The sequence below is a fragment of the Bombina bombina genome, chromosome 3 (assembly GCF_027579735.1).
Source record: "Bombina bombina isolate aBomBom1 chromosome 3, aBomBom1.pri, whole genome shotgun sequence".
NCBI lineage: Eukaryota > Metazoa > Chordata > Amphibia > Anura > Bombinatoridae > Bombina > Bombina bombina.
In genome coordinates this window covers 862,871,160-862,895,049 of record NC_069501.1, presented here as the reverse complement: position 1 = coordinate 862,895,049, position 23,890 = coordinate 862,871,160, and the positions used below count along the sequence as shown (strand labels likewise).

Genomic DNA, 23,890 nt, shown 5'->3' with positions numbered 1-23,890 from the left:
AGAATTTGCATACACTTTGACGTTTTTGAGATTACTTCTTTAGACTCCCTAGCTTTTACCCCCACAGCGCATAGTTTATTAACCTAACAAACTACCTCTTTCCCACTCACCACACTACTGCTCTCGCAAGGTGCGAGAACAAGTTTGCAGGACTAGTGTAAGAAATCTCCAACATGTAACATCATATTCAATGAAGTGGCCAGACTGGGTGTCTGTGCAAGTTCATACAAAGGTGTAGTTTTTGGGTTGTTCCTCCAATATAGCATCCCATGCAATGCATTCAACATTTGCAGATATACATGAATATAACCCTTTAATGTTATACAATTTATTGTGATTTACTGTGCTATTTTCACAAATGCGTTGACATAGGTTTGAAGAGGGATATTTGTGGGAGAACTTTTTCTCAAGGGGTAGTTTTTGTGGACCAGTTTCTGTTTAGGTTAGGTGCATGTGTGTGTGGGGGATTCTCTGTGAGTAGTGGCTGTAAGTCTTTTATAATTTTTCATTTTCTCTCTAGAGCAGGGTTGTATTTGACAACTCACGGGATATGTGACATTATAAATTACTTTCAGCCACTACTCACAAAGGATTGCTTCAGAACAAGAAGAGAGGAAACTCTTGAAAGCTTGTCTTTTTTTAAATGTATAAATACATTGAGTGTTGCCATTTATTTTCTTTTTTCTTACTTGTATTTATTCTTTACTTTAGTTAATAAAGTGAAGGTAAACTTTGGTGAATGAAAGCCCGTTTTTTAAAAATACTATTAAAAACAGGGGCACTTTCATTCATCAAAGTTTACAAAGCAGCCGTTTTGATTAAAAACTTACCTTTTTGTCTTTTCACAGCCAGAGCAGCTTCCCCCTCCTGGAAATCCTCTCCTCACACGTCAGCAATGACTAATCCGGCTTCCTCCAATCACGGCTTTCTCCCCAGGGGAATTTGCCTGAGGCCATGCTGTGATTGGAGGAAGCCGGATTAGTCATTGCTGACGTGTGAAGAGAGGATTTCCAGGAGGGGGAAGCTGCTCTGGCTGTGAAAAGAAATAAAGGTAAATTTTTATTAAAAACGGCTGCTTTGTAAACTTTGATGAATGAAAGTGCCCCTGTTTTGAATAGTATTTTTAAAAAACGGGCTTTCATTTATCAAAGTTTACCTTCACTTTAAAAGGACAATAGAGTCAAAATTAAACTTAAGTGAATTGGATAGAGTATGACATTTTAAACAACTTTTTAATTTATGTATGTTATCAATTGTGCTTAGTTCTCTTGATATCCTTTATGAAAGAGTAATCCTGGTGAGCTCAGGAGCATGCACATGAGTCTAGCCATCTGGCAGAAGTGTTTATAGCAATGTTATACATAGATACAAATACAGCTGCCACGCTAAATAGCTTTACTCTTTAACAAGATATCAAGAGAACAAACCAAATTTGATACAAGAACTACATTGGAATGTTGTTTTAAATAAAATGCTCTTCTGAATCGTTTAAGTTTAATTTTGAATTTGCTGTCCCTTTAATGAAGTGTATTATGATAAAAATGAAGCATATATTGTGAATGTATTTTAATTCATCATGTGTATTATAAATGCAAATAAAATGCACTGTGTGGTGCTGTTTAAAGCAGTTGTTTAATCCGCACATGGCTTCACCCCAATGAAGAAAACATTTGAACAAAATCTAAAGTCACTAACCCTATAGCCAAAATGTTTCCATTGAAAGCTGCAGTTATTTCTACATGGTAATACAGCAGTTATCAGCAACCTTGCCCAAGGCTGCCATCAGGGGGTGACAGACAGGGGTTACTAGCATCAGGGTACTGCTGGGCTCAGGAGGCCGGGGGCAGACCCCTATCACCTGCAAGACCAGGGCTCAATTAACCCACTGTCATTGCTACAGCTGCCATCTCACTTTAATTTATGCATGGCATGATGGTAATTGTAGTTTCCATGCAATGCACAATTTCCAGCATGATACCAGCAGCTTCAGCAGTGCATGGAGGCAATTTCTTAGTGCCCCAGGCAGTTATTGTCTCCTGCACTGCAGCAGGCAGCCTGTGTGGGCGGGGCTGGGAGCCACTGCTTCAGGTCTGTATGTGGAGAGGGGTTAAGTTCTCTGGTTATCAATATATACTAAATCTTGCGTGTCTGGTTATCACTACTAAGAAATTGGGTACTTTGTGTCATATTTGATGAGTATGCATCTTTTAGTTAATTTCTTAACTTAGAGCTTTGTTTGTTTGCTTTATTTTCATTTTAATTAATTAAAATGTTGTGTTTTTTTTTTTTTTTACATATTATATCACCTAAAAAAATAAATTCTGGATACGCATGCCTATGATATATATATATATACACACACACACACACAATTCAGTTCACTTACGTGTACTTTGATAATTTTACTGTTAAAGCTGTTTAGAACCACTATTATATCTTCTTTATCAGATGGGGAATCTGTGCCGATGTGCCTACAAGAAAATAAAACAATATAACATTAATTTATATCAAGTCAAATTTTGCATTTTTGTTTCGCGTTTCTAGAAAAAAAAAGTTATAAAAAAATCCTCTCATGTTCAAATGGTTAAAATGAACAGGAAGGATGGTGTTTTATGTAGAAGCATACTTTGTCGCTTGTAGATGATATTGATCCTTCTAGCAGTTCAAATACAATTACAAAGTGAAACTTATTTTGCTGAAGCAATATGAGAGCAACTTAAATGTGTTTCAGGTCAAACCATCTGTTGAAAAGCTTTCTGAGATTGGAGTAAAATAAAAAAAGCAGTATGTTATTTTATCTCTTTTTCCCATCATTTACAATCAGAGCATTGTGCTGATGATTCATTTTTACAGCAACGGATACTGAATGTCCAATGTTCTTTTTATTTTGTTTGTTCTTTAAAATGTACTTTTTCGTGTTCAACAGAGTTTGCAAACAAAATACAGAGGCTGATTTATTCTAACAGGTTTATTTTACTCAGGATCCATATAACTAAAACACGTAATGGAACATAAGCATTTGTCAGACAATACCTGTTTATGTAGCACATGGGTTTTTCAAAATCTATATTTTAAAACTATGCTAACAAAAAACAGCGTATCTGATCTGAAAAAATAATTCAGCGTTTGGAACATGGTAAAAGATGGAATGGTCACAAAATATTAATTATAAAAATATACAGTGGAATGTCAAACAACCTTTAGAATAATTAAAGTGAATGTAAACATTGAGGAATGTGTGCCAGGTTTTAAAAAAAAACTATTAAAAACAGGGATACTTTCATACATCAAAGTTTACATTTTAGCCGTTTTGTTAAAATACTTACCTTTTTTTCTTGCAAAGCCAAAGCAGCGCTTTCCCCGCCCGTTACTCGTCTCTTCTTATGTCAGCAATGACGACTCCGGGGCTTCCTCCAATCATGGCTCCCCCCCGAGCAAACATTGCCTGAGGCCATGCCGTGATTGGAGGAAGCCGGAGTCTTCATTTCTCCCACTTATCCCTCCCACTTTCCATTTCTAATCATTTCAATGTATAGCCAAGCAGAGATTAGAAAATAGGAAAGACAAAGCAGTGTCTGTAGAAGTGTCATTAGAACTGCTGCCCAAAAAGTGAAATGGGCGGGCCTATGGACCATCATTATTCCAAATTAAAAGAATGTATCAGGTAAGCATAAATTATGTTTTCTTTAGTAAAATAATGATGGTCCATAGGGCTACATAACACATGGAATTAATACCCAAACTGATGGTCTATGTTATTTTTTAAAAGACTACGAAGTTGCAACTGCTCTTTTAGAATGAGCTGTGATACGCTTAGGAGGCAACTTTCCCTTGCTCCTTAGAGTTCGCAGGATGTAGACAAAATGAAGGAGCAACAATATCATTGTTATTTTTCAAAGAAACTACCTTAGAAATGAAATCATATTTAGTACGAAGTACAGCCATGTCCTTGTGCATAATTATAAATGGAGAATCACAGGACAAGGATGGCAACTCAGAAACTCTCCTATCTGAGAAGATTGCTAATCAGCACTTTCCTAGATAAAAGTTTTATATCAATTTAATGCATCGGTTCAATAGGAGGTCCATGTAATACCGAAAGAACTAAATTTAAATTACAGGGAGGAGAAATAGGTCTCACAACTGGCCTAATTCTAACTAGTATCTGGACAAAAGTCTGAACATCAAGAAGTCTAGCTAATTTCCCATGAAAAAAAAAAAACAGATAAGGCAGAAATTTTACCTTTAATGGAGCTAGCAGACAAGCCCTTATCAAGGCCATCCTGTAAAAACTTACTTGATAAATTTATTTCTTTCATAGTGGCAAGAGTCCATGAGCTAGTGACGTATGGGATATACATTCCTACCAGGAGGGGGCAAAGTTTGCCAAACCTCAAAATGCCTATAAAAACACCTCCTACCTCACTTATACCTTAGTTTAATGTGTAGCCAAGAAGTGAGGTGTAAATGAAGGAGTAAAAAGCATACAAAAAGAGGAAAAAATAAAGTGCTTTATACAAAAAATCATCACCACAAAAAAAATAGGGTGGGTCTCATGGACTCTTGCCACTATGAAAGAAATTAATTATTTCATGTAAGTGGCAAGAGTCCATGAGCTAGTGACGTATGGGATATATCATGTAAGTGGCAAGAGTCCATGAGCTAGTGACGTATGGGATATAATACCCAAGATGTGGAAAACCACAAATCACTAGAGAGGGAGGGATAAAATAACAACAGCTAAATCCGCTGAGAAATTAAATCCAATCTAAGTTTTCTTTTAAAAGTTTAAAAAAAAAGAAGACCAAGTTGCTGCTTTGCAAATTTGATCAACTGAAGCTTCATTCTTAAAAGCCCAAGAAGTGGCAACTGATCTAGTGGAATGAGCTGTATTTCTGTGAGGCGGAGACTGCCCCGACTTCAAATAAACTTTGTGAATCAAAATTTTCAACCAAGATGCAAAAGAAATAGCAGAGGCTTTCTGACCTTTCCTGGAGCCAGAAAAAAATAACAAATAGACTAGAAGTTTTTCTGAAATCTTTAGTAGCCTCAACATAATATTTCAAAGCTCTTACCACATCCAAAGAATGTAAAGACCTTTCAAGAGTATTCTGAGGATTAGGACACCAGGAAGGAACAACAATTTCCCTATTAATGTTGTTAGAATTCACAACTTTAGGCAAACATTTTAATGAAGTCCGCAAAACAGCTTTATCTTGATGGAAAATCAGATAAGCCTGCATCATGGTCTCAATGACCGCTCAGAAAACCCACACTTAGTCAGGACTAAGCGTTCAATCTCCAAGCAGTCAGCTTTAGAGAAACAAGATTTAGATAGAGGAATGGACCCTGAGTTAGAAGGTCCTTCCTCAGAGGTAACCTCCAAGGTGGAAGAGATGACATCTTCACCAGGCCTGCAAACCAGATTCTGTGAGGCCATGCAGGAACTATTAGAATGACTGATGCACTCTCCTGTTTCTTTTTTTGGGATTTTCTGACCTCTGTCAGAAAAATTTTCATAGGGAATCTATTATGGTCCCTAAGGAAACCACCCTTGTAGCTGGAACAAGGGAACTCTTTTCCAAATTCACTTTCGAACCGTGGAAACGTAGAAAAGACAACAAGATCTCTGTATGAGAGTTTGGTTGTTAAAAAGATGGTGCCTGAACTAATTAATCGTCCAGGTAGGGCGCCACAGCAATTCCCTGAGACCTGATCACTGCCAAGAGAGCCCCCAGAACCTTCGAGAAGATTCTGGAGCTGTGGTAGGGCCAAACCGAAGAGCCACAAACTGAAAATGTTTGTCTAGAAAGGCGAATCTCAGAAACCTGTGATAATCCCTGTGGATTGGAAAATGAAGATACACGTCCTTCAGATCTATGGTCGTCATGAACTGACCCTCTTGGACCAAAAGAAGAATGGAACAAATGGTTTCCATTTTGAAGGATGGTACCCTGAGAAACTTGTTGAGGCACTTTAGATCTAAATAGGTCGAAAGGTTCCCTCTTTTTTTGGGAACCACAAACAGATTTGAATATAATCCTAGACCCTGTTCCCTTACAGGGACTGAAACAATCACTCCCAGGGAGGAAAGATTCTGACCGCAGTTCAAGAATGCCTCTCTTTTTACCTGGTCTGCAGATAATCTTGGAAGATGGAATCTGCCCCTGGGAGGGCAAGATTTGAATTCTATTTTGTAACCCTGAGATACTATGGCCACAGCCAGAGGGTCTGGAACATCTCGTATCCATGCTTGACAAAACTGGTCAAGTCTGCCCCCCACTTGATCCGATCCCGGACTGGGGGCAGACCCTTCATGCTGACTTAAGACTCAGCTGACGGTTTCTTAGATTGCTTCTTCTTGTTCCAAGACTGATTGGGTTTCCAAGAAGACTTGGATTGCTCCTGCTTGGAAGAGGAATATGAAGTAACCTTTGAAGTTACGAAAGGAACGAACATTACTGTGGCATCCTTTAGGTCTGTTTCTCTTATCTGGTGGGAGAAAAGACCCTTTTCCACCTGTAATATCAGAAAAGTTTTCTGCCAGGCCAGGTCCAAACAAGGTCTTACCCTTGTAAAGAAGCGCCAGAAGCTTGGACTTGGAGGTAACATCAGCTGACCAAGATTTTAGCCACAAAGCCCTGCGGGCTAGGACAGTGAAGCCAGACATCTTAGCTCCCAGTCTAATAACTTGCATGTTAGCATTAGAAATAAATTGGCTAGTTTGAGAGCCTTAATCCTATCTTGGATTTCCTCCAACAAAGTTTCTTCTAAAATTAAATCAGACAAGGCATCGCACCAATAAGATGCCACACTTGCTACTGTGGCAATACAAACTGCAGGTTGCCATTAAAGACCCTGATGTACATACATCTTTTTCAAATAAGCATCCAGCTTCTTGTCCATGGGATCCTTAAAGAAGCAGCTATCCTCTATAGTAATTGTATTTCTCTTAGCCAGAGTAGAAATAGCCCCTTCTACTTTAGGCACCATGAATCTTCAATGGAGTCAGCAACAGGAAACATCTTTCTTAAAGATGGGAGACGGGGAAAAAGGTATCCCTGGCTTCTCCCATTCCTGTGAAATAATCTCTGTCACACTGTCTAGAACAGGAAACACTTCGACAGAGGAAGGAACATCATAGTATCTATTAAGTTTACTAGACTTTTTAGGGTTGACAACAACAGAAGAATCAGAGTCGCCCAAAGTAGCCAATACCTCCTATAACAATACACAAATGTGTTCAAGCTTAAATCTAAAGTTTACTTCTTCAGAATCAGGTAAAGGAATTATACTATCTGAATCTGAGATTTCACCCTCAGAGGCTACCGACATATCCTCCTCACCAGACTTATGAGGGAGGGCAACCTGCGTGGCAGTAGGAGGAACAGAAACCATAATATCTGAATGTTTACATTTCCTCTTGCGTTTTCCCAGTGTAGGAAAAGCAGATAATGCCGCAGATACCGCAGAAGATACCTGAGCCGCAAAATCTGCAGGCAAATAAACTCCTCCAGGAGGTTGAGAGGAACAGCAGGGCACTGTATGTGATGCAATCGAGGCTTGGGACGTTTGAGGAGAAGACTGTGGCATAGCATGAACAGCATGATCCTGAGAGACATTAGGCTCAGAAACAAAAAAAAATTTACTTTTCAAGGTTCTATCTAAACATGAGGAAATCCTGTTCCATGTTCCTAGCTTAAGGTATACCCACAGAAAACCAGATTTTTTGTTTTTGTTTTTAATATTGTCACTTTAAATTTCAAAATGTACACCGAGCGATATTTCACTAAAAAAACCACACACCCCAAAGAAGGCTCTCAACACCTCAGCAAACGGAGGTGCCATACCTACTCTCCGGAGAAGCAAACAGCTTGTCAAAGTAACCCTGCCGGTCTCAAAAATCAACCAGCACAGCCGATGTCACTCTGAAAGCGGAAGAAATAGAGAGTCATGTGACAGGCTTTTTAAAACACTGCGCAGTAAGAGAAAGCGCACGTTGCAAAGCCGGCAAAAGCTTAACCGGACACTGACTTGCGATTCCTCTGAAATTAGTGCCGTTCTTAAAGCCATACTGAATCACAAATGCACACATAAAATAAAAACCCTCTGCCCCTAATAAACCAGTTAAAGGCCCCTTAGAACCACCAGTTGAAAAGCAAATAATTACTGAGCCACAGATAATGTTAACCTTTTCCTATCAATATAGGAAGGTTAACCCTTAAGTCTCCACATACATTTCCTCTGTCTGCACACTGCCAAAATAAAAAACCCTAACTAAGGGTTTAACATATCCCATTAAAATAAAACAGCAAAAACCTTTTAAGTGCAAGTCTCCAGACCTAGAAGACAAAAGCACTTACCTGCACATCCAGCTGTCCGGCAGGTGAAAGGACACATACTCCTTACAGAGACCTGTAGAAAAAGAAAGAACAGAGTAACCAACTCTGGCTTTCTATACCAAGGGCAGCAAACATGTCAGAAAACCAAGCAAGGACTACCTCACAACTTTCTAACTGCTTAAAAGCCACCACTACTCTACTGAAGAGATTAACATGGACACAGCTAAACCCAAAAACTTGCTTGTAGTTCAAATTCTTCAGACACCAAACTTCACCTCCTCCATTGACAGAGGCAAAGAGAATGACTGGGGATTATGGGCAGGAGAGTGACATTTAACAGCTTTGCTGTGGTGCTCTTTGCCTCCTCCTGCTGGCCAGGAGTGATATTCCCACTAGTAATTGAATGATGTTGTGGACTCTCTATATCTTAGGAAAGAAACAGAGATATTCTGGGAAGCTGCCACGGCTTATCTGGGGGGGGGGGGGGGGGGGAATAAAAGCTTATATGATTATAAAAAAAAAAAATTGAAAGCATGTGAGATCCAATTATCCAATCAAGTCCAAAATGCATATCAAAAGTATATCAGTGTTCCAACCAAATTATTTATTATAGGATAAATGTAAACAAGCTTGTCTATAAAGGAACCTTTTTATAAAACAAAAAATATCCTGGGAAGAGTTAAAGATAAATGCGATATATAAGGGTCAATATGGCAAATCAGCTACATTTTTGTCTAGACTGGACAAAGCTAGGAAAAAAATAATACAATACAGTTCTGCTCATAAGCTTACATATCCTGGCAGAATTTATAATTTCTTGGCCATTTTTCGGAGAATATGAATGATAACACAAAAACTTTTCTTTCACTCATGGTTAGTGTTTGGCTGAAGCCATTTATTATCAATCCACTGTGTTTACCCAAATGACCCTGATCAAAAGTTTACATACCGTGATGATTTTGGCCTGATAACATGCACGCAAGTTGACACAAAGAGGTTTGAATGGCTATTAAAGGTAGCCATCCTCACCTGTGATCTGTTTGCTTGTAATTAGTGTGTGTGTATAAAAGGTCAACAAGTTTCTGGACTCCTGACAGACCCTTGTATCTTTCATCCAGTGCTGCACTGATGTTTCTGGATTCTGAGTCATGGGAAAAGCAAAAGAATTGCCAAAGGATCTGCGGGACAAGGTAGTTGAACTGTATAAAACAGGAAGGGTATATAAAAGATATCCAAGGAATTGAGAATGCCAATCAGCAGTGTTCAAACTCTAATCAAGAAGTGGAAAATGAGGGGTTCTGTTGAAACAAACCACGGTCAGGTAGACCAACTAAAATTTCAGCTAGAACTGCCAGGGAAATTGTTCGCCAGAAGAAAGCCATTACTACGCAAATGCCACAAAGTATCCCACTTACAATACGCCAAACAGCACAGAGACAAGCCCCAAACCTTCTGGCACAAAGACATTTGGAGTGATGAGACCAAAATTGAGCTTTTTGGCCACAACCATAAACGCTACATTTGGAGAGGAGTCAACAAGGCCTATGATGAAAGGTGTGGCTGCACTGTTAGTCGACGGACATTTGGCCGACAGACATTTGGCCAACGGATAATAGCCCGACACACAAGTGGCTGTCAGATAACAGTTGGGCCACGAGATAGGTAGATAGATTTGATAGATTAGATAGATAAATAGATGCAATAGATAGATAGTTATTCAATAGACAGATATATAAATAGATAGATTTGATAGATAGATAATTTCACAGACAGAGAATTACAAGACGTGCGGGCTGGGACCCATGGTTAGGTTCCCAGAGGTGGTTGCGGCGCCCGAGGCTCTGATTAGAACAGAGCACTCCGGAGCCTATCTGCCCTCGGCCGAACTCAGAACATGCTTCGGCATTTTGTCCGTCGGCCAAATGTCCGTTGGACAGAATGCCGTCGGCCAAATGTCCGTCGGCATTTTGTCAGAGCACCGATGAAAGGTACAACATTCCTACTATGAAACACAGATGTGGATCGCTGATGTTTTGGGGATGTGTGAGCTACAAAGGCACAGACAATTTGGTCAGAATTGATGGCAAGATGAATGCAGTATGTTATCAAAAAATACTGGAGGAAAATTTGCATTCATCAGCTCGGAAGCTGCGCAAGGGACGTACTTGGACATTCCAACATGACAATGATCCTAAACACAAGGCCAAGTCGACCTGTCATTGGCTACAGCAGAATAAAGTGAAGGTTCTGGAGTGGCCATCTCAGTCCTGACCTCAATATCATTTAGCCACTCTGGGGAGATTGCAAACGTGCAGTTCATGTAAGACAGCCCAAGAATTTACAGGAACTGGAGGCTTTTTTGCCAGGATAAATGGGCAGCTTTACCATCTGAGAAAATAAAGAGCCTAATCCACAAATACCAAAAAAAGACTTCAAGCTGTCATTGATGTTAAAGGGGGCAATACACGGTATTACGAACTGGGGGTTATGTAAACTTTTGATCAGGGTCATTTGGGTAGTTTCTGTTGTCATTATGATTTAAAAAGAGTAAACACAGTTGATTGATAATAAATGGCTTCAGCCAAACACTAACCTTGAGTGAAAGAAAAGTTTTTGTGTTACCATTCATATTCTCTGAAAAATGGCCAAGAAATCATAAATTCTGCCAGGGTATGTAAACTTATGAGCACAACTGTAGAAGCTATCTCAGTTGGAAACGAAAGATGCACAGATCTTGCTAATATTAAGAAAGCCTTTGTTGAACATTTCCGAAATATTTATGCACGTAAAGATATTAATTTGGTTAATAAAAACGATTTTTGGAATAAAGTTATCTTGCCTAAAATCCCATGTAACCTTTTAGATTCACTAAAAAGTCCCATTACGAGAGATGAAGTCCTGAATGTAATAAATTATTCAAAGCCAAATAAATCTCCCGGCCCAGATCAAATACTTGCGGAAATGTACAAAATATTAAAAACAGAAATCGTAGATACATTAACCAAACTCTTTAACAACTATTACATTGAAGCTCAAACAATGTCTAAATACTTCTCGGCGTTGATCATTACCTTAATTCTGAAAAAGGATAAAAGTCCTTTAGATCCAGGGTCTTACAAACCCATCTCATTGCTTAACTTAGATTATAAATTGTTAACCCCTATTATCTCCAACAGATTAAAATCCTGTCTGGGCGTTAATTATACATGAAGACCAATCTGGTTTTATGACAGGAAGATCCTCAATTAAAAATATGCGCAAAGTTACCTTATTGTTTGAAGTATTTTTATGGAACTTATTCCAAAAATGCTATAAGGCTGAACATGACTTTGCTCTGCTATCAATCGAAGCAGAGAAAGCATTTGACTCGGTAATCTGGGACCATCTGTACACTTCCCTAGACAAGTTCAGTTTCGCAGGTTATTTTGCAAAATTTGTTAAGCCTTTATAAGATCACCCAATATCCTCTATTATGATAAACGGTAGCCAAACTCTTAATTTTACTTTGAATAAGGGAACCCAACAGGGATGCAAACTTTCTCCGCTACTGTTCAACATTGCAATAGAACCCCTCGCTATTTTATTCAGAAAAGATCTGCAAGGAATCATGCTAGGAGAACAAAAGCTAGTACTATCACTATATGCATATGATCTACTCTTATTTATAAAAAATATCAAAGAGAACATACCTAAAGTCATTAGGATTGTTAATGTATTCAGCTCCTTCTCTGGCTGCAAAATTGATATTAGCAAGTCTGAAATTCTCTGGATATATAAAAATAAAAATAGCTTTAAGGAACATCTATTTAAAGAAGCTCTATGTATTAAATATCTTGGAATTTAACTACATGCGGACCCAAGTCAGTGGTATAGGCTGAATTATACCCCCCCTTCTTTATAAAAGCAAATCTGAAACTCCAGAGATGGAGTGTTTTCCCTATTTCTTTGTCAGATAAAATTATGATCATAAAAGCAATTTTATTCCCACAATTAATGTACATCATGCAGAACTTACCTTTCTTTATTCACAATAAAGATATAAAGGGCTTTAATGAAGACTGCACCAAATTTCTATGGAATAAGAAAAGACACATGCTGTCCCTATTGAAATTATCACTCACTTTAGAAGACGGTGGGCTAGTTTTCCCGGTTATTAAAAGGTATAATATTGTAATACTGGCACGTTTTGCAATTAATTGGCTAACGGAAGGAAACTATCTTACGTCTCTTTCTCTGGAAGGATTGGTCTCTCCATTTTGCTGAAAGCAGTGTTACATTATCCCCCTTCACATTTACCAGACTATATTAAAAAAATATAAACGTACTGAGTAATGTTATTGACGCCTGGCAAAAACTTAGCTCAGCGCTAGATTTGAACTTTGAGTTATCCTTCCTATATAAGGCAACCCCAAATTTATTCCTGGTCTACACTCAGAAGTTTATTAAAATTGGGCACAAAAGGGGTTGCTTTATGTACACCAGTTTGTGGATAGCCTGTGTAAAATGAAATCTTTTAAAAGTATCTCTAGAAAATTAAGTCTAACAAAAACTTTTATGCCCATCTTAAAATTAGATACTATATAGGAGGAATTAGAAGGACAAATCAGGAGTTGGGCTGGTGGGAAAAAATTAATATCTACATGACTAGTTATAGAGCAGGTAATAATAATATAGCTTTGCTATACAAAATCTTGCTAGCTAAACAGGGTCAAATACATTTAAATAACTTATTGGGGAAATGGAATACTAAATATAGCGATATATCCTTGGACACTATCAAAGCAAGTTATAAATGGGTTCAGAATGCCAAGGGACAATACACATTATATTTTGTCACTTTCAATTCCATCAAATTTTATTACATTATGACACTATACACATTAAGCTAGGAAATTTGCCTTTTTTCACCACTATTAGTCACTCCATACACATTAGGTCAACAAGTTTTTTCACTATTTTTTTAATTATCTATCTCACTTTACATTTGTGCTTATTTCAGTTCAGCTAGCACACAGTAGTCAGTTCAGCTAGCACACAGTATCCATCTTTAAATTAATAATTGGGATTTTAGTGTTCGTTTGACTCAATAGGTATTAGAACAAATAATACACACATTTTTATCATGATTAAATTATTTTTTAATCTCTTGTATATATTGTGTGTATTGTTTGTATTAGCATAATTTATTCCTTGCATATATTTGCTTCTATTTTGCAGTTATGTTTGTATGCTGGCACAGATAACATCATATGTTGTTTGCTGCTATTTTGCAGTTATGTTTGTATGCTGGCACAGATAACATATCATATATTGTTTGCTGCTATTTTGCAGTTATGTTTGTATGCTGGCACAGATGACATATCATATATTGTTTGCTGCTATTTTGCAGTTATGTTTGTATGCTGGCACAGATAACATATCAATTGTGATTTTGGATTTGTATACTTTTTATTGTGTACGTTTTACTATAAATGTATGTGTTTTCTATTGTATATATATATACATATGCATTGTTATCATTATTGTTGATGCAGGGTTGACATGATGGCTTTTGTTTTTAACAATAGTTTGATGTTTACATAGATAGGAGTTTACTTTAGTCAGCTGTTGATAGTCACTAATTAACCTATCATTGATTAAGACAGCTTTGTTAAATAGCAATGTATCAGTCATTTTCACACTGAATAGCCTGAGGAAACAGCCCCTGTGAGGCTGAGAAACATGTTGCTTTGTTTTTATGTTAAAATGTTTTTATTGATTTATCAAGCATCTTACAAAAATAGAAGTTGCTTTGTTTTTAAATAAAGATATATGTTTTTATGATACACTTGCTGCTGTTTGGAATATTTTCACACTGGTTTTTGGAGTTTTTTTGGCGAAGACTCTGTTTGCCAAGAGAGTGGTCCACTGGGCGACTGAGAAGTCCCAGCTTGCTGTTACTGCACCTGGAGGTGCAGTACTTTTCGTAAGTGTGACTTTATATTATCTTTACACCGGATTGGACTGTACTAGGCTATGTTAGCTCTTTTTTGTGACTCCCTACAGACACTGTTGCCGTATTGCTGATCAAGTCCGCGTCTATGTGCCCTGTGTACCTTCCTCAGTGAGCTGGACCACTACAAAGTTCCAGTCTGCCCCACTAGCACTATTGGGTGTGCTGTGCTTGTGAGTACCCTATCTCATATATTTTCTATTTTAAAAGGTTTTTATTGAGCATATATTATACAACAAGAAATGAGAGACCATACAAAATTATCAAGTACAGCAGACTATCATAATAGTCAAGACATTTGAAATACAGACGTTTTTTTTGAGTATTAGGTGTCTTCAAAGTCGACTAAAAAGTTCAATCAGAAATTCCTTTTCAATTCTCTCTAACAATACTAATACAGCTCATTTTTAAATTTTCTAAAGTGAACAAGCATCATAATAACAGATAACGTAAATCAAGTGAGACAGCCCGAAAAAACCTTCAGGCAGGCGAAATGTTCTATCTGGCTGTCATGTGCTAAGTGAGTAGAATATATCAATCAATATACTCCATGAAGTGTAAGTGAAGGTTAAGAAAAGTTATATAGGGCATAAAGACGGTCAAAGGTAAGAAAAAGAAAGAGAAAAAGTAGAAAAAAAAAAAGGGGGTGGATTTTTCCCTTCTCTTCTTCTCCTCTCCATTTTAAGAAAGATAAATGGTGTAACAGAAAGGTGAGTAAGGGACAGGCATTTCTGCTTTAGATGGCAACGGGATCTAGCCTGTGGAACTAAAGGGGGGGGGGGGGCAGAGTTCCAGTATCGCCTCATATAGTTCCATGTTCCAATTTTTCATATATTGATATCTTTCTACTTGGAGAAGTGAGGTGACCTGACTTTTCCATAAGGCTACTGTCGGGACCTCACAAGATTTCCATCTCTGCGGGATAAGGGCTTTTGCACTTAAAATAATGAACATCAAAAGTTTTTTAGACCTGTTTCGAATCTTAGGCAAGTCCAAAAAAAGAATGATGCTGGGGTCTTTTTGTAGTTGTATGTTAATTTTCGTATTTATCTCGTTGATCACATCCGAAGAGAAAGTGCCCAGTTCCCCGCAACCCCACCATATATGTATTAAATCTGCTTCCTCCCCGCATCCCCTGCTACACTTCTTGTATATGTGTTGTAATCTAACCGGGGTTAAATACCACCTCGCCAGAAGTTTGAAATTAATTTCTGTGATATTAGAGGAAATAGTAGCTGTCTTATGGCTTTCGAGAGCTCGGCCCCATTCCTTTTGGCTAATCTCTCTATCTAAGTCTCTGGCCCATTTATAAGTGAAAGACGGCCAAATTCATCTCTTTTTTTTGTGCGTCTGTATAATATGTGCCAGTTGGGTATAAGCGAACCATGGTGGGGGAGAACCCCCATCACTCCCAGAGATATCTTCTCTCCGTACCAGTCTGTTTCCTACTATTATGTTTTTTATGGCGAGCTTCTGCACTGGTGGACAGGGACATTCTAGAGAGGGGAGACCCATTGTCGGTATGTCAGGATTTCTTCTGTACAGTGTCATAGGGGAGGGTATTGTGGAGATATAAGTAGATGTTTTGAGGAGTTTATCCCAAGTTGTAAACACTTCCTGCCAGAGTGGTTATTGAGAAATCTCAGCCTACCTTGATTTGGGGGAGACCCACGCCCAAGTGCCCATGTTCTCAGAACCCACAAGCTCCCTATCCAATTGGATCCATCTTTTGTCAGCTGAATTGTAGCACCATTCTACTACGCTGCAAAAATATTGCTTGTCTGTATAATTCAATGTTCGGTACCCCCAGTCCTCCTTTGAGTCTAAGGAGAAACATAGTGCTCTGTGGGATACGTGGTCTGATTTTTTTGCCAAATGTATTGCCCTATAACGTTCTGAAAGTTTGTGACGTAATGTCTAGGCAATGGAATAGGTAGTGTCTGTAAAATGTATAATATTCGGGGTAAGATATTCATCTTAATTACTTGAACTCTGCCCAGCCATGAGATCTGCTTATTGTTCCAACTAGAAAGATCAACTGTTATCTGTTCTAGCAGGGGTTTGTAATTGGCTGGAAACAAATCTTTGGGGTCTGCCGTTAGATAGATACCCAGGTATTTCATTTTGTGGGGCTGAATGATCAGGGGACTAGAGGCTTTTATTTTGAGCAAGGTTTCTTTAGGTGTGGTAATGTTTAATATTTCTGACTTAGATGTGTTAAGATGGAAGTAGGAAAACCTACCATATTCCTCAAATTCATCCAATAACGCTGGCGGGGAGTCTTCGGGGTCAGACAACATACACAAGATGTCGTCGGCATATAGGGCTAATTTATGTTCTGAATTATTTATCTGGATGACGTGTATCAAGGGATTTTGCCTAATCTTATAAGCTAATGCGTCAACCGACAAAGCAAACAGAATTGGGGACAAGGGACAACCCTGTCTTGTACCATTAGTGATACAAAATGGTTCAGACAGTATATCATTCACCCTCACTCTGGCAGTAGGATTAGTGTATAAGACAAATTTGTTTGAAATAAAGGTATCACTAATATTCATCTGCTTTAAAACAAAGCCGAGAAAGCCCCAGTTGACCCGATCAAAGGCCTTCTCTGCATCAGTGGAAACCAATATCATTGGGGCCTGAACATTATGGGCATGAGAAATCAATTGAAGTATGCGCAGCGTATTGTCCTTCGCCTCCCTCCCCGGGACAAACCAGACCTGATCCGGGGCAACCAATTTAGTTAAAATCTTGTTAAGTCTGTCTGAAAGGATTTTGGCATATATTTTCACGTCCACATTGAGTAGGGATATTGGTCTAAAGTTTTCCGGTCTTGTGGGGGATTTACCTGGTTTGGGCAGAACTGTAATGTACGCTTCCAGCATTTGTTTAGAGAAGCCGCCTATTTCGTCAATAATATTAAATAGTTGTGTAAGGTTGGGAGTCAAATTAGCCAAGAACAATTTATAATATTTGCTTCCGAAGCCATCTGGGCCCGGGCTATTTCCCAGTGGGGTACGTTTGATAGCCTCCGGGTATCTAGCAAGGCCGAGTCTACAGGGTTTAGGCGAGGAAGATTTAATTTAGTAGTGTAATTAGACGGATCTGGAGGATCCTGTGGACCCTGGTTCAAACCAGTGACACCATTTGATTGTTTATTGTTATATAGGGTTTCATAGTATTTTCTGAATGTTGCCACAATGGCAAAGCTATCTGTCTTAGTGTTCCCCTCTTTATCTTTCATTGTAGGAATATAGGATTTTAGACGCTTGCGCCGTAGAGTTCTGGCTAATAAGCGACCGGATTTATTCCCATGTGTATAATAATACTGCTTAAGTGCCAAGGCCTGTTTCTGCTGATCTAGGTGTAAGAAATCCCTCACGGTTGTGCGAGCCTGAGTTAGTGAATCTGTAAGAGCTGTGTCTTCTGGATGTTGTTTATGTACCTTTTCTGCCTCTGTAAGTGTTTGTAGTAGATTGTTGTATTTTTCTCTATGTAATTTGCGTATCCTAGCCTTGGGTTTAATTAATACGCCTCTAACTACGCATTTGTGCGCTTCCCAACGCGTAATTTCTGAGGTCTCTGCTATAGTGTTAATTGTAAAATATTCTTCAATGGATTTCTCTAAATCTGCTTTGACAAGGGCATCGTCAAGCAGGTGGTCATCCAGTCGTCATTGGAATGGGATGAGAGGTGTCTCCGGTCATTCCAAGGTGCACAGTACTGGCGCATGATCTGACCAAGTAATCGGTAGAATTTTAGATGTTTTAATTGTGGACAAAATCACAGGGTCTACAAACAAATAATCTAGGCGACAGTAAACTTTATGGGGGTGGGAGAAAAAGGTATAGTCCCTCCTGGTCGGATGTATCAGTCACCAGACATCGTGTAGGGCCAGATCTCTGAGAAGGTGGGTGATAATCTTAAGATCTCTTTTAGGTATGGTTGAGTTGCCCCCTGATGTATCTAGTTTGGGATCCATTGGAATATTAAAATCTCCACCCACAATGAGTGAGCCCTTTTATGATCTAGTATATGATTTGATAGAATCCTCATGAAGGATTTTTGGGTTTTATTAGGGAAATATGCAACGACAATTGTAATAGGCCGTCCATATAGTAACCCATGTACTATAATAAACCTGCCTTCGGGGTCCTTAACTACTTGAATAGAGTGAAATTGGATTGAGTATTGAAATAAAATTCCTACTCCATTTTTTTTGTTCGGTCCTGATGCAAAGAAGGCAAGAGGAAAATCCCTATAGTGCCATTTTGGGTCGTGTCCTTTTTTAAAATGAGATTCTTGGATAAGGACAATGTCCCCTCCAAGTCTACTAAGGTCCTTAACTACCATATTGCGCTTAGCGGGCTGTTCAGGCCTTTAGCTTTTATTGTTATAAATGTGAGTGTTTTACAAGCCTTAAATAAAGAGGGGGGTTGGGTAAGACAGGGAGAAGAGAAAAAAAAAAAGGGGGGGGGAGGAGAGGTAGAGGGGTAAAGATAAAGATAAGAGGAAACCAAGGGCGAAGAAACAAGAAAGAAAAGAGACTAGAGATAGAATAGAGCAAGTAAGGATAATAAGTAAAAAGAATACCTTGGGTGAGGAGTTTGTAACCTAACAACTAAGAAAAGTGTGTGGTTACTATCGAGGAGAGAGAGGAAAGAGCCCTTTCTCCCTGAGGGTTAACTAAGTGATAAGGAACAGGTTCGATTTGAATAATTGATTCCCGGGCTCTGAGATAAGTGAACCAAGTAGCTATGTCAGGTGGTAAGGTATGATCCTGAGCAAAAGGTGAGAATGAGGTTTACTTGTATATCCTTCAGACATATGTTCTCATCTCCCAGAGTCTGAGTTCTGAATCGGGCCTAAAAAGTGGGATATATGACTAAGTTATGTACAAAATGTATCATGTGAAAACCCCGGTTATGTAGGGGCTGTGTCCCACTGCCCATTTGTATATAATTGGCTTAGCATCAGACAATAACCAGAGGATACCATTATAAACATTCGAACAGACCATTAGCAGTCAAACAAGATAAAAGGAATACAGAAAGAAGTGTCTACATACATTTCCAGGGAATAACCATTACCCCACAACATCAATCTGCAAATTAAAGGCAGTGTTTACTTAACATTTACCCCCCCCATGGTTGCTGCAATTTTGTAAAGTAAGGTGTGGTTTAATGCCTAGGACCATAATGTGGCCTACTTGAGTATCTACTAGAAGTCTGACATGATTTCCCAGACTCTGTGCCGGTCGTAGTATTCAGCTTAGTAACTAAGTTGTAAGCAAAATATGTTATGTAGAGACCTAGCGTGTCAAAGGTTATGTCTCCCCCTCTATAAACATATGATCAGAATTGCAGTCATATGTATAACCGCGGAGCTCCAGCATTTACCTTAAGGACAGGTCACATTCTCAAAAACAGCGCGAGAGAGACACAATAAGAAATGCAAACATACATTTTTCAAAAAATCTAACTGCTGAGAAAACATATTAACCAATGAACCCGAAATTAGCATAATCATTTCAGGAGCCATCTTTGTACATAAACATAACTTTGAAATGGGTATATCCTAATATTAAGTGCATATCAAAAACTAATTTTTTTTTATGATGGATAGCAGACAGCATCCAATCTCTCAGTACACCCTTTAAGTTCTATTAGTCTCTTCAGCCAGTCCCAAATTAGGGCAGTCCAGTCCCATAGTTCTCTGGCCCTTCATAAAGTAGAAGAGTGTGGCCCTCAGGTATGGCAAATGACAAATATACAGTTTAATGAATGCAATACGATACCTCATCTTGGCGTGGAATCAGCTAGTTGGTTGATATCAGGTTGGGTTACAGGAGTGGATCTCCCGCTAACCAACTTCGAGTCTGGGAAAGTGATTTTTAGGCCCAATTTTTCATTAAAATTGTGGAGGTCATGAGGGTAGCGGTATATTATGGGTGTCCCATTTTTAGTGGTAATTATACTCACTGGGAATCCCCAGCGATATTGAATCCCAGTAGATCTAAGCGTGTCAGTAATGAATCTTTGTTCACGCCGCTTTTGAAGAGTGGTAGGGCTAATGTCAGAGAAAATCTGGATATTAACACCGGCATGGGTGATAGGTGACTTCGCTCTTGTATTCTTCAGGACTTCTTCCTTGTCCAGAAAGTTCAGAAAGCGGACTATAACGTTCCGAGGTGGGGCCTTTGCAGTTGGTTTCGGCCTCAAGGCCCTATGGGCTCTCTCTAGGATCATCTCTGGAGCCGTTGGTGTACCTTTAATTGAACGAAACAAGTCCTGCAGACAGCCCTGCAATGCAGAAGGTATTATGGATTCCAGGATCCCCCTAATCCTTAAGTTATTTTTTCTGTTGCGGTTGTCGAGGTCTTCGACTTTATCCATCAGAAAGTTAATAGTTTCTTCATGGTTATGCAGTTGTTTAGTAGATTGTTGTACATCTTCGCACAGCATGGTTTGCACAATTTCTAGCTTGGACACCTTCTGCTTAACCTGTGTGATGTCTTTACGTAATTTGCCAAACAAGCCTCTGACCTCTTTAAGGACTTCTTTGATGTCATCTTTGGATGACAGAGTTTTAAGATCATCTTTAGTTATAAAAGAAGTAGAGTCTGTGGGAGAATCAGTCACTATTGTCTGAGGTTGTTGTTTAGGGATGTCTGGCCCACTATCAGCAGGAGGCTCTGCGGCTTTAAGATATTGGTTGAGAGTTGTGGTTTTTAATGGCCTCTCCATTTTAGAAGCTCTCTTACAGGGCATCCCAGAGTGATCTGTGCGTGATACAACAATTTCTTGACAACATTGTAAAAACAGGAGTTAAGCTGTGTGAATCAGAGTGCTGAAATTGTTGTTGCTTAATGTAAGCTGTTTTTATAAATGAAGTGTGCAACAGGCTTATAACATATACCAGGCCGGTCCCTCTTCTCTCTGTATGTCTCTGTAGTACCTTTGTAATAAATGTAGGTTGATAACCCACCGGAGTACAGCACACAGTTCCCCAATCAAGTAAGGGCTTGATTTTATCTACTGGACCATGGGAGTATATATACAGAGGGAAAAAACGATGGAAATCTCACCCCTGTGCTTGCAGGTCACCTTAGGCTTTGTGTTGCGTTACCTCCCCTGCGCTCCAGAACAGAGTGTCGCACTGACTCTTGGGGTGATATTTTAATGTGTCCTCCGCTCACCCGATGGGCTATATCCACTGCTGATAAGGCACAATAGAAAACCGTCAGGTCCGTCGGCACTTGTGGATACCACATGTGTGGTGCGGTCTGAAGCGGAGTAGTAGTGTCCACTTGTTTGCGATCTCGGTGACGAAACCAGACCTCCACAGTCTCAGGCCGGTCAGCGGTGGTTAGGATGGTCTGAAGGCTGCTTTTACTGCCGGGAACCTGTGATATTATTCCCTCAAGGAGAAAGTTAGCTACGGAGCCTATCTATCGTGCGGCCATTTCCCTGCTTGGCCAGGCTCCGCCCCCTATCTCATATATTTTAACATCCTTCTGCCTGACGGTACTAGGCCATGTTGGCGCCTCTGTCTCTCTTTTTTTTCCCCATCTCTACTGCCTGGAAAGATTCCCATATAAAATTAATTAATAAAGCTTACATCACACCTCTGAATTTGGTCAAATGGAACTTAAATACATCAAGTAACTGCCCGAGATGTAAATCCCTTAGCAAATTTATTGCACTGTTTTTGGTTCTGCCCCAAAATTAACAAATTCTGGAGTAAGGTGGAATATTGGCTCAACAAGAGCCTAGAAAATAGACTAAAACGTAAATCAAAACATATTTTTTTCCTAATTACAAACTTTAACAGGGAAAATGTTAAATTAATAAATACTTCCGTTATTCTGGGCCGCAGTTTGATCTTAAAATACTGGAAAAATAAATTGTCCCCCACTTTAGCTGTTTTTCTACATTCTTTTTACTATCAAATAATTTTCGAACAGTTTAATATATCTACTCAACAAAGCAAATAGATCCAATAATTTTTTAAGAAATAGCTAGGAGTCATAATACTTCACCACTTGCAGATTCAATTTATCCTTACATGACAATTTCACAAGACAGAACAATTTGAAGCATTCATTTTAAGGAATATTTTCCCGGTTGAATGGTATTCAAATTTCATGTGAGCTGTATCTGGGAGAGAGAGAGAGGAGGATATTATCCTATGTTATTTATATATATTATTATTTTTTGTTTTTTATATGCATGTTTCATCTTGGAGGGGGGGGAAGAGAAAATGTCAACAATGCGGTTTTATTGAGCAATGTTGGTTTCAACAACAGTCACTATCTATCTATCTATCTATCCATATACACATACACACAGAGAGAAGTGCACTCACAGGAACGAATAACTGGCTCAATACCATTGTTAGCCTGTTCTATGGCGATTTACCACCTGGGTGCAGCTTTTTAGCCCAGTAATGCTTTTCACAGAGTAGAACTTTCCTGTAGTATATCAGTCTGATCCCGCCTATTACGGTCAGTCCAGTGTCGAAATACCAGGCAATTCCTCTCTTAACAAGGAACACAGCAACCCCGTATGAAGAGGACGCTCCACACCGGATGTCTTGAAGGATGGACTCTCTCCGCACCGCCTGGATGAAGAAAGACACCGCCTGGATGGATGAATACCTCGCCGCCTGGATGAAGACTTCGCCGCCTAAATGTCCGGACTTCAGAAACTGTAAGTGGATTGTCGGGGGGATTAGTGTTAGGTTTTTTAAACTTTTTTTGGGTGGGGTTTTTTTTTCGATTAGGGTTTGGGCATTCTTAAAAGAGATAAATGCCCTTTTCAGGGCAATGGAATGCCCATACTAATGCCCTTTTCAGGGCAATGGGTAGCTTATGTTTTTGTTAGAGTTAGGTTTTTTATTTTGGGGGTTGGTTGGGTGGTGGTTTTACTGTTGGCCAGTTTTTCAGCGTTAAAACCGGAACGCAAAACTTGTAATCTATGTAAGAGTTTGCAATACATAAAAAAGCTCTATTAAAATCATCCCATGCTAAACAGGAGTGTTCTCCAGTGAACTGCACTGAGCAGTCAGCGGTTTTTATAAAGGGCCAGGCACCTATTTTCAAAAAACTGCCCAAAATGAAGGCCCTAAATTATACAGTATTTAAAATACCTATATGATGCATGTATAAGTTTATAGGATCCTTTTGAAGAGGAGCTGCCCTAGGGGACTGGACCTCCATGTGTGGATGAACTGTGATATTTTATATTTTATCTTGGACTGAGAAATTTCAGATTTTCTGTGTTTAGATATTGTGTTTGTGAGCCTTTTTTTTTTAAAATCATATTATAAACATTTTATTTTAAACATTTAACACATAAGATTTTTTTTTTTCTATAGAATGTTCATTAATGGGACTGAAAACCAAGGGGACTGCAAAATCCTTAATAAAGCTGGAAAGTGAAAGATATGTTAGAGATACCGCAATACTGCGTCACAAGGAAGGACAAACTGTTTACGAGATAGACACCTGAATAGATTTAACCAACACACAGCTGCTGCAAAGTTTTGG

At 38.9% G+C, this 23,890-nt stretch overlaps 1 protein-coding gene across 1 annotated transcript in view; it reads right to left on the bottom strand.

Annotated features, from left to right (window-relative positions):
* UGGT2 (UDP-glucose glycoprotein glucosyltransferase 2) overlaps positions 1-23,890 on the bottom strand; it is a 991,813-nt gene that overhangs the window by 146,409 nt on the left and 821,514 nt on the right. The window contains exon 30 of the mRNA XM_053707835.1: positions 2,387-2,471. Within this exon, the coding sequence (XP_053563810.1) occupies positions 2,387-2,471 (85 nt within the window). The remainder of the gene's footprint in view (positions 1-2,386; positions 2,472-23,890) is intronic.